The sequence below is a fragment of the Alosa alosa genome, chromosome 19, assembly GCF_017589495.1.
Source record: "Alosa alosa isolate M-15738 ecotype Scorff River chromosome 19, AALO_Geno_1.1, whole genome shotgun sequence".
Lineage (NCBI taxonomy): Eukaryota > Metazoa > Chordata > Actinopteri > Clupeiformes > Clupeidae > Alosa > Alosa alosa.
In genome coordinates, this window is record NC_063207.1 from 5,347,053 (window position 1) to 5,362,052 (window position 15,000).

General features: G+C 46.5%; 1 protein-coding gene across 1 annotated transcript in view; it reads right to left on the reverse strand.

Annotated features, from left to right (window-relative positions):
• The window catches only part of kif13ba (kinesin family member 13Ba), a 69,261-nt gene that overhangs the window by 19,380 nt on the left and 34,881 nt on the right, over positions 1-15,000 (reverse strand). Inside the window, 12 exon segments of the mRNA XM_048270866.1 lie at positions 1-126; positions 620-745; positions 1,160-1,309; positions 1,775-1,921; positions 2,964-3,126; positions 5,422-5,698; positions 7,287-7,471; positions 8,247-8,333; positions 9,017-9,147; positions 12,333-12,467; positions 13,019-13,129; positions 13,545-13,757. The exon segment at positions 1-126 is cut by the window's left edge and continues 48 nt beyond it. Coding sequence (XP_048126823.1) covers positions 1-126; positions 620-745; positions 1,160-1,309; positions 1,775-1,921; positions 2,964-3,126; positions 5,422-5,698; positions 7,287-7,471; positions 8,247-8,333; positions 9,017-9,147; positions 12,333-12,467; positions 13,019-13,129; positions 13,545-13,757 — 1,851 coding nt within the window.

Here is a 15,000-nt window from a genome sequence, read left to right on the forward strand (position 1 = left end):
GGAGGAGGCGGAGGGGTCGACCTCGGGCGCCACGATGACCGGCTCGGCCTGGTCCCAGAACGAGTACTGGCAGAACACAAAGTTGGACAGGTACTGGGGCAGACCTGTGGCCTGCAGGATCTTAATCTACAGCAGGGAAAGAAGAGAGAGAGAGAGAGAGAGAGAGATGGAGATGAGGAGGAGGACGAGGAAGAACAGGGAGATGGGGATGGAGATGAGGAGGAGGACGAGGAAGAACAGGGGTGGGGTTAGGAGAGGCAGTAAAGGGATTCCGGAGACAAAGAATCAAAACACTTAAGCTGATTAAAGCTGGGCTAGCATTGACTACTGCGTCGCATTTCCAGCATGCCAACCTTTCTAAGGGATCAGACTCATTTAGAATCACAACAGTCACTTTAACCTAATTACAGATGGACGAGCAGGGGGAGAAAGTGACTAGCCATTTTCTATACGGCAACCTCGCAGAAGGATGTGGCACATAGCAAATAGCATTTAGAATCACAACAGTCACTTTACAATTGGTTTCGTAGCAATTAACACGCAATGAAGTACACTTGCTAGCAGGAAGGGATGTGCCCTCTCCCTAACAGTACAGGAAGTGATGTAGACGTTGGCTCACCATGCAGACAAGCTTCCTCTCCTGCACTTCCCCCTCTGGGCTGCCATCGCTGTCATCTCCGCCCGCCATGCTCTCATCTACACCACCCGCCACACGCACCACCTCCACGTGCAGACGACCCGCCACCTAACACACAGACAGACACACACACACACACACGCATACATGCACATGATAATATTCATGAGTGACAAATTAGCACACCAATGAAAAACAAACATGCAGACAATTCACTGATTAACACACAAGCATAAACAATGTGGCATAACACTTAATATAAATAACCAGCTAATATACATTATTTTATGTATACCATACATGAAACTGTCAGTACAACCCTTTAGAAATATATTTATGTCTGAACTGAGTTGAGAAAGCATTTCAGAGACCTCAAGAGTGGCAATACAAATCTCTTAAAACTTAAAATGGACAAACTAACCAAACTAACAATTGACAACTTTAATGTCCTGTTATATGTTATGTCCGTCCACGAGAAGACCTCTCGGCCGCTGCAGTCATGTCCATGCCCTGACCCCTCACCTCTCCCTTCTGGTTGATGATGGGCACAGCGTACTGCAGTTTGACGTCGTAGAAAAGACAGGACAGGAAGACGTTGGCCACCCCGATCAGACTGTGGTTCTCCTGCTCGTCAAAGAAGGGGTCTGCCCGCCTCAGGTAAGAGCGCATCACCTGGAGAAAAACAATAACAATAATACATATAATAACAATAATAATAATAATAATAATAATAATAATAATAATAATAATGATGATACATTTCACTTTTATAGAGCTGTTCAAGACACTCAAAGACGCTTACAATACAATACAAAATACACAATGACCACAGGTACATAACAATATAAACACGTTTTGTTTTAATCCATGTAACATTTGTCATCCAAAAGCTGCCTCATTCCATGTCTGAGGTTTATGCAAACTACTTGTCGCACGAGACCGAACGCATTACAACTACTGATGGCAAATCACCATGGCAACATGCAAACTGGCCTTTGTCCTGTAGTCAAATCCTATTTAATGTGGGGGAGTGAATGGCCTGGGTGTTTAATGAGGAAGATGTACTTATCAAGAGTGGGATAGAGAAGAGGTAGAGTGTGAGAGTGTGAGAGTGTGTGTGTGTGTGTGATGTCTCACAGGGTTGTCGTCGTCGTAGTCCTTCCACTCCTGGTAGAGCTCCCTCATGTCCACCAGTCGATTCTCCATCTTCTCCAGGGCCCAGATCTGCTTGCCCTTCCCCTTGCGCCGGACCTGGATGGCCGGCTCGCTCAGCACCGCGTCACGCTGGACACACACACACACACACACACACACACACACATTATTAAACACCACATGTGCACACACACACACACGTATCCCAGCACTAGATCACACTGAGGCACAAACACACACAGTCAGTCTGTCTCCACAGCTTTAGACATATATAGCACATACAGAAAAACAAACAAACGACAAAAAAAAAAAAAAAAAAACAAACACAGAGACGCAGAGAGAAAACATACACAGACAAAAAAAAACACACACACACACACACACACACACACACACACACAACACACACACACACACACACACACACACACACACACACACACACACACACACACACACGGCCTTGTATCTTCAGACTTAGGAAAGGAAAAAAAAACTAATTCAAGTGGATCGGTGTAAACATATATACACACACACCACTTAGGTAGCATGCTTTTTATAGCCTTTCCCGTCAGGAGTCAGGCTGGTACTGAGAGAGTGAGAGGCAGAGGCCGAAGTCCTGGTCTCCTACCAAACACACATAAATAAGATGTGGACACTCCATGGACAAGGCCATGGAAACTCTGCTTCAACACTTTCCTTTCCTTGCCCAGCCCAGTGGAGAGTGCGCGTGTGTGTGTGTGTGTGTCCTTATGAGAGTGTATGTATGTGGGTGGGTGGCGGGGTATACGGGAAAGTCACTGTGCGATTGTGTGTGTGTGTGTGTGTGTGTGTGTGTGTGTGTGTGTGTGTGTGTGTGTGTGTGTGTGTGTGTAGATGAGTTTGAATGACTGACTTGTTGAACCATTTTGAGGGTAAATACATGTATCCAACAATGTTTGCACTCTTCGAAGTTAGCTGAGGGAGATTGCCAGAGAGTGAGCGAGCGAGCGAGCGTGTGTGAGTGTGTGTATGTGTGTGTGTTTAAGAATCCACACGTGTTTGTGTTATGCCTGGAAGCCACTGAGATTGCATGAATATTTGTTACTATGAGTGCATGCATTCCTATGTCTCAGCTAGTGTGTGTGTGTGTGTGTGTGTGTGTGTGCAGAAAAAAAGGGCAGGGACAGACCTTCCTGTTGGCGTTGAGGTTAGCGGCGGGGATCTGCAGAGTGACCCGGTACTCGGTCTTCTTGTCCAGCTCCTCGGCGATGAAACCGGCCTCCTGCACCAGCAGGTTGGCCTTGACGATCTGCTCTCGTAGCTTACGCAGGGTCCGGGTCAGCACCGCCTCCCTGAGGGTACACACACACACACACACAGGTAAGCTAGTGGTCAATGTAAGGCCAACATGCTGGGTGCCCTTTACTGGCATAGCAAATCTGAGGTCGGGCTGCCGCTAGCTGCGTTTCATTGGCCGGGTCAATCTGAGGTCACAACGCTGGCTGCGTTTTACTGGCCGGTCAACCTGAGGTCGTGCCTCTAGTGGCTTTTCATTGGCTGGTTGGTCTGTTTACACTGGCGAGGATCCCAAGTGCTAATGTCGCTGTTAACTTCTGGGCAATCACAACATGCTTGTAGGCCAAAATGCCTTATCCTGCCTCATGATGTGGAGTGGGCCAAGACCAACAGGTTATGATACACCTACACTGCAACTGGGGAAAGTTTAATGACACTTATAAACATATGGATGCATTTATATTATCAGTAAATTAGCTAGTAATAGTGGAAAAATGTTGCGCTCTAACTAAGGCATACCCACATGGAAGAATGATTAAATAATAAAACTCTTACAGTGACGTCTGAGTGCAGAGTTTTATGCGCCCTGCTGACAGCTCTGGTATGACGCGGCCCTGTTCTAAAGCGTGTTCTAACTCCCAGAGCAGGAGCCTCTCGCGCTTGTGCTGCTAAGCTCCACTGATGCAATCCAACTCAATCCAAGACTGACATTCCACTGGACTGACATTGCCTCCCTTGTGATCGTGCTCAGCTGGCATGCTATGGCTGCGCTACGCTAATGTAGCGCATGATCTTCCTCCACACAGCAGCTTAACCAGCTTAGCCCAGCATGGTGTGGTGAGGTGATGTGACCATTAGCTTTACCCCTTCACAGAGGTGCTGCCCGCTAACTGTGAAGGCCTTTCAACCCTACGTGACCAGACGGAACTCCAATGGCAGAACGCTACCAGCTACTGAAGTGGAGTCTGCCGGGAGGCTTGAAAGCAAAGGAACACACCCAGGCTGACATTGTTAGCCTAGCTTAGCTGAATTCACTGGAAGTGGGTTGGACCAGTTAGCATATAGCTAGCCTATAGCTAAAAGGAAACTTCCTGTGAATTATGCTAAGCTAGGCTAACAGTGACGTGTTATTGCACGCACAGAGAGGAGAAGGATACCTATCTAAACATAGACGTCAAATGATTTTATTTCCCAAAATGTTGGTGTGTTCTTTTAAGAGGGGTCTGCCCTGCAGCTCTGACTGATAACGCTGTGGTCTGTGCTGCTCTTAGGGGTGTTTACATGTTTCACCCTGGTGTTCTGGTGCGAGCCAGGACTTGTTTACTGGCTTTGTGAGCTCAGACTTAAGCTTACCAAGCCCCAGTAATCCTGTAATCCTCACCCCTATGGGTGTTCTGCTCCGTCCTCCTTGCCTGGTGACTTTGTACCCAGGTGCCTTGTAATGTCTGCTTCGAGATGTCTGGTAAATGTTCTCACCCATTACAATATGTACCATCAAGAGGCGGCTAGTCATTGCCAAAGAACTAGCTGGCTGGAAAATAAACAGGCACCCACTGCTAGTGACGGATTAAAGCAGTAATGTAATCTAGTGTGTAAGAAAATCAAAACCACAGTAGGCCTCTGTACAGTCCAGCAGTTCTGTAGTCCAGTACCCTCAAAGTCGGTGCCCAAAAGCCGCCAAGAAAGCTGTCCCTCCAGCTACATTCTGAGACATCTCCTCTGCACCTGCCAGTCTGAGTTTGCCCAAAACCCCCCAGTCATCCTCAAAAAACACTGCCTCTACAAACCACGCACCCAAAAAGGTACAACTACTGTGCCAAGGCCACATGCTGCCAAACTTCCTAAAACCACCCACCCAGGTGTGAACACACCACCTCCAGTCCAGTGATCCAAAACCCCACACTACAAAACCACACCCACTGCTAGTGTGCCCTCACCCACCACTACTTGGTGTGCTGATGCTTCACCTCTACACTGAATAATCCCTCCCAGCCTTGCTCTACTTCTGTGGACTAGCTTGGGGTCTACTAGCATCCTTGAGTAGGCTACCTACACTGACACACTTCTACAGCCCGGCCGTGTAATCCAGTAGTCCCCAGCTCACCTCTCCTCTGCCTCCTGAACACTGGTATGATGAGGTCATACCAGCGTGACCCTAGTGCCGCTGACCCAGTGACCCGCTACTTGAGACATGCCCGGAGTGCCCAAATCACCTCTTCGTCCTGACACTGGTATGACGAGGTCACGATGAAGTCATAGGTCATGATGAGGTCACACTAGCATGACCCAGTGACCCCGCTACCTGACCCAGTGACCCGCTACTTGAAACGTGCCCGGAGTGCCCAACTCACCTCTCCTCGCTCCACTGTCGCAGCCTCTGCTGGGCGCTGGCGGACGTCGACCCGACGCTGAGGCGCTCCCAGCTCCGGTACTGCGCGCCCTGGGCGTGCTGCGAGGGCGGCGCCTGTGAGAGTGTCTGCGAGCCGCCCGTGCTCTGTCGGTCGGGGTGCAGCCGCTTGCGCAGCTGCTGCAGCTCCTGCTCGTACATGAGACGCTGCCGCTCGAGCGCTGACCGCTTCTCCTCCTCGTGCTGACGCTCCAGGCTCTGCAGCACTGCCTGCATGGGGTCTGACACACAGACACACACACACACACACACTCTTAGTATCCTAAATGTTTCATCATAGTCGTCATTATAGTCATGTGTAGAAGTATTAGCAGTAATGGCAATAGGTGACGACAGTAGTTGTAGCAAAAGTATCAATAATGAATATATCAGTCCTAATCATAATCGTCTTCATAACAGCTCTGTATTGGTGTGGGGATATGGAGCCTTTTTATATGACGATATATCATAGTCGTCATTATCGTCATGTGTAGAAGTATTAGCAGTAATGGCAATAGGTGACAGTAGCTGTGGTAGCAGCAGTAGCAATAACGGCAACAGTGAAGGAGAAGCAATGTTATCAGTGAAATTATAGGAAAAATGGTGCTTGTAGTTGTAGCAAAAGTATCAATAATGAGTATCAGTCATAATCATAATCGTACTCATAACAGCTCTGTATTGGCGCGTGGATATGGAGCCTTTTTAAGATTATACACAAAGTGTGAAGACCTGCTAAAATTTAGCAGATCTTGACTAAAGTGGCAAAAGTTTCAGGATAAGCAGCTTTGAAATAAAGACGGAGAAAGTCATTAGTAGTGGTTATTAGCTGGTCACTTGTCGGGAATGATCACACATTCTTTGGCTATTCTATCCACAAATAAGGCCATGAGAGGATTAGAATCTCATCCTTTATTAGCCTGAAATGTGAAGGGTGTGCAACTTCACTGTATTAGCGTAGTGAAGGGGAACTGAAGCCTCAGGAGAACAGTAGCAGTGCCAAACCCACTCCTGTCTCTGAGCATAGGAACGAACAACTGACTGGGGAATGTAGATGTAGGACACGCTGGTGAGGTCACATCCTATGTTCTATAGGATGTGAATAAACATTCTGCAGAAGAAATCGGCTGGAACGCAAGGGGAAAGCTTTGCCTGGTGTATCTTTGGACGTAGGGACAAGTGGATGACGTTAAACAAGCGGAGCGACTGTGTATCACACAAATAACACCTCAGGCCTTAATTTGAATAAGTGGAAAAGTTCAACGTTTTAAGTCTAAATGAAGATAATTTCAACTAGGCAAAATCTATTGGCTAATTTAACACCACAGGCAAGACTTTAGCCACATGGACGAGTCAGCTCAATGCATCCCCATGCCACATGATGATGCCTATAATTCACACATGAGAATGTTGCCTGTTAATAGACTTTGCTAGCCTTTTTTAAAATTAGGACCCCCAGAGGTTAACATCACATTTGTGGGGCATTTGTAGACAAGGAGTTGAACATCAAAACTGTGCGTCATGACATTAGAGTGGCTGAGTGATTAATCTCACGGGACAATGTTGCAAACACTGTTGCAGCTCGGGTGTCTTCATAATGAGCTCAGACTGAGCAGCTGAAGCTCTCTAAAGTATTAAATATGAGTCTTTGCACTAGTCCCATACAAATTGCTAACATTACTGCTAGTGTTACATCTTAGCAGCAGGTGTTTCATCTTTAGATTGTTATCCATAGAAGAAGTTTAGGTTAAATTGTTGGTATTAGCTGCGCGCACACACATACACACACACACACACACACACACACACACACTTCCCTGTGGCGCATCTCACCGTTGCTGCTGAGCGCCTTCATCATGACCTCGGTCTGGGCGAACTCGTAACTGAAGCTGACCTCGCTGGACACCTCGCTGGCCGAGTCGCCGTCGCCGTCCAGCTGCTCGTTGCTGGTGCTGGTCTTCATGTTGCCCTCACCCTCTTCCTCCTCGCCCCGCGAACGGCGCTTAGGGAGGTTTATCCTGAGAGAGGGAGGGAGACAGAGAGAGAGAGAGAGAGAGAGAGAGAGAGAGAGAGGGAGAGAGGAGAGAGAGAGGAAAGAGAGAGAGAGAGAGAGAGAGAGAGGGAGAGAGAGAGAGAGGAGAGAGAGAGAGAGAGAGAGAGAGAGAGAGAGAGGGAAAGAGAGAGAGAGAGAGGGAAAGAGAGAGAGAGAGAGAGGAAAGAGAGGAGAGGGAGGGAGAGGGAAAGAGAGAGAGAGGGAGGGAGACAGAGGAGAGAGAGAGAGGGAGGAGAGAGAGAGAGAGAGAGAGAGAGGAGAGAGAGGAAAGAGAGAGAGAGAGAGAGAGGGAGAGAGGGAAAGAGAGAGGAAGCGAAAAATAATTGAACATGGGACACATAACAAAAAGGAGAAGAGAGAAGAACAACAACACAGGAACAGAAAAAGAACAGATGTGAAATGACATGAAATGAAATGTGATAATTAGAGGGAAAAGAGAAGAGAGAGAGAGAGAGAAAGATGGATAGAAAAGGAGTGTTCATATGTAAATTATTCACAGGACTAGAGATGAGTGCTGATACTGATAATGTTGAACTTTGGCTGGCGGACCCCAAAGCCATCTATTTATATTACAATAATAATGTACTAATGTCAAACTTAATGCTTTGTATTTATATTACAATAATAATACACTCAAACTTAATGCATTGTGAAAACACTTAGACACTCAAAATCAGACACGAATAGCCCCCTAGGCAGATATATCAACTGGAAATGAATGAAGCCTCTAATGGGCTTACCTGAAGAAGTGGTTGTTGCCCCACAGGATGCGGTCGCCATGGTGAAGCTGCTGCTGGCTGGTTACCGGGGAACCATTGACACACGTTCTAAAGAGACAGGACAATTGAGAGTGGTGAGTACAGGAGACAATGGAACTCAAAAGCCTCACGCAGAGGGCTCTTACCTAACATAGCCTTTCATAGAGCCCTGAGGAGATCTAGAGATAAAGAGATCTTGAATCTCCCCTGGGGATTAATAAAGTATCTATCTATCTAGAGATGGAGGCTCTGCCATTAAGTTAACATTTTCTCATTTCTCATTGCAACATTCACTTGAGTAAAATACCCTAGTACTTAGTATGACAACTGTTTGCTTAGCAACGGCCTAAACTCTCCCGAGTTGACTAAAAAGTGTGAGCACTTACTCCACTAAATAATAGCACCCTTGACATGAAAATCTACCTTGAGACCTCATAGCAACTCCACAACATAGAAACACTCTCAAAGACTTCAGATGGGGATCTGCGTTGGGTAAAACGTTGAGCATGTCATCATGCTCTAGAACTGTTTCATTCATCAAGATGATGATTACATATGGGGGGGGGGGGCCAGTTTTGATTATTATATTTCAGGCCCATGTCTGCTCACAGATACAGGCCAGAGAAGGGAGAAGGCATTATCAGATCCTTGGGCAGGGATTAACCACTAGAGAATTCTCCCCCGGGGAGCTAATGCTGTTAGGGTGCGGAGAGGGGGGGGTGATGACTGTGGTGAGGATGGCGTTTGCGTACCGCGAGTTGCGGTAGGGTGTGAGAAGCACGCTTCCGTCCGACGTGATGTTGATGACACAGTGTTCTGCCTGGATGCCCATCCCACAGAGCTGGATGTCCTGCGAATCGGCCGAACCCACCTTAGTGTGCTCCTACAGTCAGTTACACACACAAACACACACAGGGAGAGAGTGCATAATATATTTACTTTAGCATGGTCTTAAACACACAGACAGCACATTAACTGCTTCAGCGCATGTACACAAAATAAGGCTTGCCTATGATTTATGATGAAAGCACAATTCTTCCATACTACACAAATCACACATCAAGATAAGCCTGATGGAGATATGCCCATATTTACACACACACACACACGCATGCCACAAACCTCTACTTTCCGAGACAAACTGCCTTAGATGACTGGCCTACTCTCATTCACCTCCCAGACACACAAACACACACATGCGCACACACACACACACACACACACACACACACACACACACACACACACACACACAGCGCCCGTCAAGACAATAAGCGCTTTCAGACATATGTGTAAGACCGGGGGTTCTGCCGATACGACATAACCGGTCATGTGGAAGTCCGAATTCACCCGGTGTTTATACTACTCCCCCCCTAGTATTTCCTCCGGACATTATGTAAATGTGCTGTGTCTGAATGAAGGCGTAGGGACATGCGGTTAAGATCACACCTAGTGAGAGAGTGTGTTGGTGACGTTTCTTTGGTGCGTCCATGTGGTTAGATCTGACTTAAATGCCAGTGTTATGATGGAGTGGCATAGTGCTGTCCAGAAAATCTCCGACCTGGAAAGATGCAGACATCACGGAGCTACTGTCCATGAGGGCATACAACATTTTGATAGAAACACATGAAGGAACGGCAAGAGGCGTTGTAGCCTACAACTGCATGGCAAAACGAATTCAAAAGACTGAATCACATAAGCAGAAGGCTGAAAAGGCAGTAGCCTACGGCGTCGTTGACGCGACAATAACAGGAGTATTTAATAAATTGTTAGCCAACATGGTTTTCTGTTCATTGATACCTAGCTGAGCTCGCTGATATTTGTTGAGTATATATGCCTAGAGAAAATGAAAACGAAGAAAAAGCCAACTTTGTTACAAGCTCCTTCACGTAAAAGGAATAGACATATGGGGAGAGGATGCTTTTGGAAAAAATAAACCATGAAAAAAAAAAACTTCACTGTTATGTTAGTATTTTGTTTGCTTAAAAGCGTTGTATGATGGCCTTGCAGTCTTGAGTTAGCCTACTGAATTGGCTGGTAGCCTACCATAAAGTTTGGGCATGCTCTCTCAACGCATAAAACCAGATGTGGGGTTTTATAGCCAAGTAATTCTGGTACATAACGTTGAAAACAGATAAATGTGTTTATTCAAGCACACATCCAAATACTGTTTGCTTACTTGACTAGCCTACTTCAAGTATTAGTCTACGACAATAGATTTGTCTTCTTTAGCCTACATAATGCATAGGCTACACGTTGTAAACAAAAGCAGCTGTGACAGGCAGCGGCCGATATATTCTCGTCATATCTCGCGATCTTGTGAACTCTACAAGCCCCCACCCTCACTCGACAACCACACGGAGATTCTGTAATGTGCGTGTATGTCGTTCATACATACGTCCGTATAAGGTCAGTATTAGGTCCGCAGGTTAGCATCATATCTGAATCATCCGAAGGGTAGGACCTCTGTTTGACAAACCTCCGCATGTACTCCGGAGGTTATATCTGAAAGCGCTTAATATCAGCCAGAGCTGACCACCCACAGACTGGGGGCAAAGAGCGAGGCAGGTCTTTAAGATAAGCGCCCAATCACTGCCTGGGGGTGACACCCCCCCTCGGTAACCCATTCCAGTCAGCCAGACAGCCAGCGCCTGCAACAACACACACTCTCACATCCAACCCAGGGCTGTGCAATTAATCCTAGCTTTGAAATTGCTGGCGTTAAACTTTAATTATTCCAGTCAGCCAGACAGCCAGCGCCTGCAACAACACACACTCTCACATCCAACCCAGGGCTGTGCAATTAATCCACTTGTGCTAGCTTGAAATTACGCAATTATGAAAATTGTGCAATTAATCCACACGTGTTAACTTTAATTATACAAATAATTGTAATATCAATATTGACCAAAAACAATAACCCCCAACACACACACACACACACACACACACACACACACACAGACACAGGTCTGATCACTTGGATATCCTTCAAGGGGGTAAGACTAACTGGATCAGCTCTCATAAGTGGGCTGAGACTGAGGGTATGGTCCTCCACAGCACATCCACACATGCAGCCCGAGTAGAGCAAAGCCTCTCCTGTTATACTCAGGAAGTCCACTTTTAGAAAGTTCTCAGGGAGGAAAGTTTGTGCAAGGGATTTAATGTAAAGCCAGTGGAAAAAAAAACAGCTTCAGAGTGTGTGTGTGTGTGTGTGTGTGTGTGTGTGTGTGTGTGCGCGTGTGCGTGTGCGTGGCACAGTAAAGGCCAGTCCGATCCAGCGCACACGTGGCTCGGATTTGAAAAAGATCAGAACGTCATGTCAACACACTTGGGCCTAGTAGTCTCAGGGGCACGGATGGCTTAGAGCGCCAGACTACGAACACAATCACACACTAACTACAGCAGGACGCAGGAGCACAGCTAGTGCAGTTTACACTGCAAGACATCTGTGTGTGTGAGGGTGAGTGTGTGTGTGTGTGTGTGTGTGTGTGTGTGTGTGTGTGAGAGAGAGAGAGAGAGAGAGAGAGAGAGAGAGAGAGAGAGAGAGAGAGAGAGAGAGAGAGAGAGAGAAGGGGAGAAAGAAAGAAAGAGATGGGGAGAGATAGAAAGAAAAGAGAGCAATGGAGAGAGTGATAAACAATGACAGATTGTGAATGAGCTTTGCAAGCTTATCTGTGTGAATTTGCATGTGAATAAACATACGCGTGTGTGTGTGTGTGAGAGTGTGAGAGAGAGAGTGGGCGAGAGATAGTGAAATACTGTAAGTTTATGAGTATGTGTGAATTTGCATATGAATGTATGTAAGTGTGTGTGCATGCGGCAGGGAGAGAGAGAGAGAGAGAGAGAGAGAGAGAGAGAGAGAGAGAGAGAGAGATATTGTAAGTTTATGAGACTTGTGAGATTATGAGTATGTGTGAATTTGCATATGAATATATGCAGGTGTGTGTGTGTGTGTGTGTGAGTGAGTGAGTGAGTGGGAAATAGTGATATTGTAAGTTTATGAGTTGTGAATATACGAGTATGTGTGATTTTGCATGTGAGTGTGTGTGTGACAGGTGGTGGTACCTTCAGGTAGTAGACAAGCAGCTCGTTGAGGGCGGGGTCAGCGTTGAGGTTGACCAGGAAGCACTTGTCCTCTCCAACGCGGATACCAGAGGACTGCAGCGAGATGCCCAGACTCTCCAGCTGACGCTGACGCTCCTGTGGACCACACACACACACACACACACACACAAACATGCACACAATAGATATGAAAAACACACACATAAAAACTCATTCACACAAGCACAAGCGCGTACACACACACCCATGACAAACAAGCACAATACCACTTAGACAAGCATACACAGAAACACACACACACACACCAACTAACAAAGACACACGCACACGCTGACCAACAGATACACACACATTCACAGATGGCCAGGGCCACACCCAGTCACCCACAGAGGGGAAACTCTGTCAACACTGACTCACAGCCTACTGAAGCAGCCTTTCCTCAGCAAAGCTTTAACTTAACACACACACACACACACACACAAATGTAGAGCAATATGTATGTGGATACTTAAGTTCTGTGATGTATGAGACGATCTCTGCATGGGATTATGCTATTTTTAGTGTGTGTAGATATGAATATGTTTGTGTACTCATGCGTTTGAGTATTGAAAATGTTTTTATTTAAGAGTGATATCATGTGTGAGTCATGTGTGTGTGTGTGGGAATGTGTGTGTGTGTGTGTGTACCTGAGCGATCTCTTCTGTCTTTCTTAGTTTCTCCTCCCAGGTGACGGTCATCTCCTTGATCAGCTTCTCCGACTCCTCCAGCCTGTCCTTCAGCTCCGGGGCTTTAAGGGACTACACACACACACACACACACACACACACACACACACACACAGACACAGACACACACACACAGACACACACACACACACACACACACACACAGACTCATAAGCAAAAACATACACACACATAAAAAAACAGCACTCTACACTGCTCATTACAATTTCATGAATCTTGTAATTGTGTGCAAATTGGTAAAAAGTCCCTTCACATCACTCATCATCAACTCTAAAAGTTCAAAAAGCTTGTTCCTCAAATTGAGCTGACAAGTATGTGTGTGTGTGTGCATATTCATCCCCATCCCGTGTGTGTGTGTGTGTGTGTGTGTGTGTGTGTGTGTGTGTGTGTGTGTGTGTGTGTGTGTGTGTGTGCATATTCATCCCCATCCCGTGTGTGTGTGTGTGTGTGTGTGTCGCGCGTTTACCTCAGCCTGGGTGAGCTGGACTCGGAGCTTCTCCACCTCTTCTCGGAGTTCTCGTATGATGCGTGCGTTGGGGTCCTCGTTGACCACGGCGTGGTTGACGATGCTCTTGGCGCGGTCGGCGTAACGAAGAGTCGACAGCGTCTCGTCGTAGTTGTCTGCTGCCGGACTCACCGTGGCAACCATCGCCGTGCGACTGTTGCCACCCAGACTATCCTGCAGAGGCAGACGAGAGGGAAGGAAAGACATTTCACACCACCAGACAGAGAGAACACACACATACACACAGGTACGCGACTAGGAGGAGCGCGGCTGTACGCAAGATATAGGTGTATGGGTATATGAGATATGGGTGTATGGGTATATGAGCTATGGGTGTATGAGTATATGAGATATAGGTGTATGGGTATATGGGATATGGGTGTATGGGTATATGAGATATGGGTGTATGGGTATATGGGTGTATGGGTATATGGGTTATGGGTGTATGGGTATATGAGTTATGGGTGTATGGGTATATGAGTTATGGGTGTATGCATGCTATTGGTGTATGGGTATATGGGTTATGGGTGTATGGGTATATGAGCTATGGGTATATGAGTTATGGGTGTATGGGTATATGGGTTATGGGTATATGGGCTATGGGTGTATGGGTATATGAGCTATGGGTATATGCATGCTATTGGTGTATGGGTTTATGGGTTATGGGTGTATGCATGCTATTGGTGTATGGGTATATGGGTTATGGGTGTATGGGTATATGAGCTATGGGTATATTAGTTATGGGTGTATGGGTATATGGGTTATGGGTATATGAGTTATGGGTTATGGGTATATGAGCTATGGGTTTATGGGTATATGAGCTATGGGTTTATGGGTATATGAGCTATGGGTGTATGAGTATATGGGTTATGGGTGTATGGGTGAATGGGTTATGGGCAGAGGTGGAAAAAGTACGAAAATATTGTACTCAAGTAAAAGTACCAATACCTTGATGAAATATTACTACAAGTATAAGTACAAGTTTTTTTTGTACTTAAGTAAAAGTAGGGGGGGTACCAGATACAGATACAGCACTCAAAAAATCCTCCATAGTAATGCATGGGGTTAGTCAGTTGTCTACAAATATCACAACCCTTCCACGGCAAAACGTCGACATGTGAATACATTGAGCCAATCATGTGGTGTGTTGTAAAATACATTGAGCCAATCATGTGGTGTGCTGTGAAGACATCGCGGCCAATCATCTGTTGTGATCTCGCTGCTGGAGCAAGATTGTGTCGCGGAAGCCTTACGCGACACGCATTTCTGCCGAAATAGATGCACGATAAGTGCCCAAAAAGTTTTGCAATATGGCCGAAAGGGAGGGAGGTACTTGCCTGAAAAGGACTTTGTCCTAGCTCGAAGTTGCTGCAGCCAGCAGCTAAGGCAGCCATGTTCATGCTCCCAGTGTGTAGCC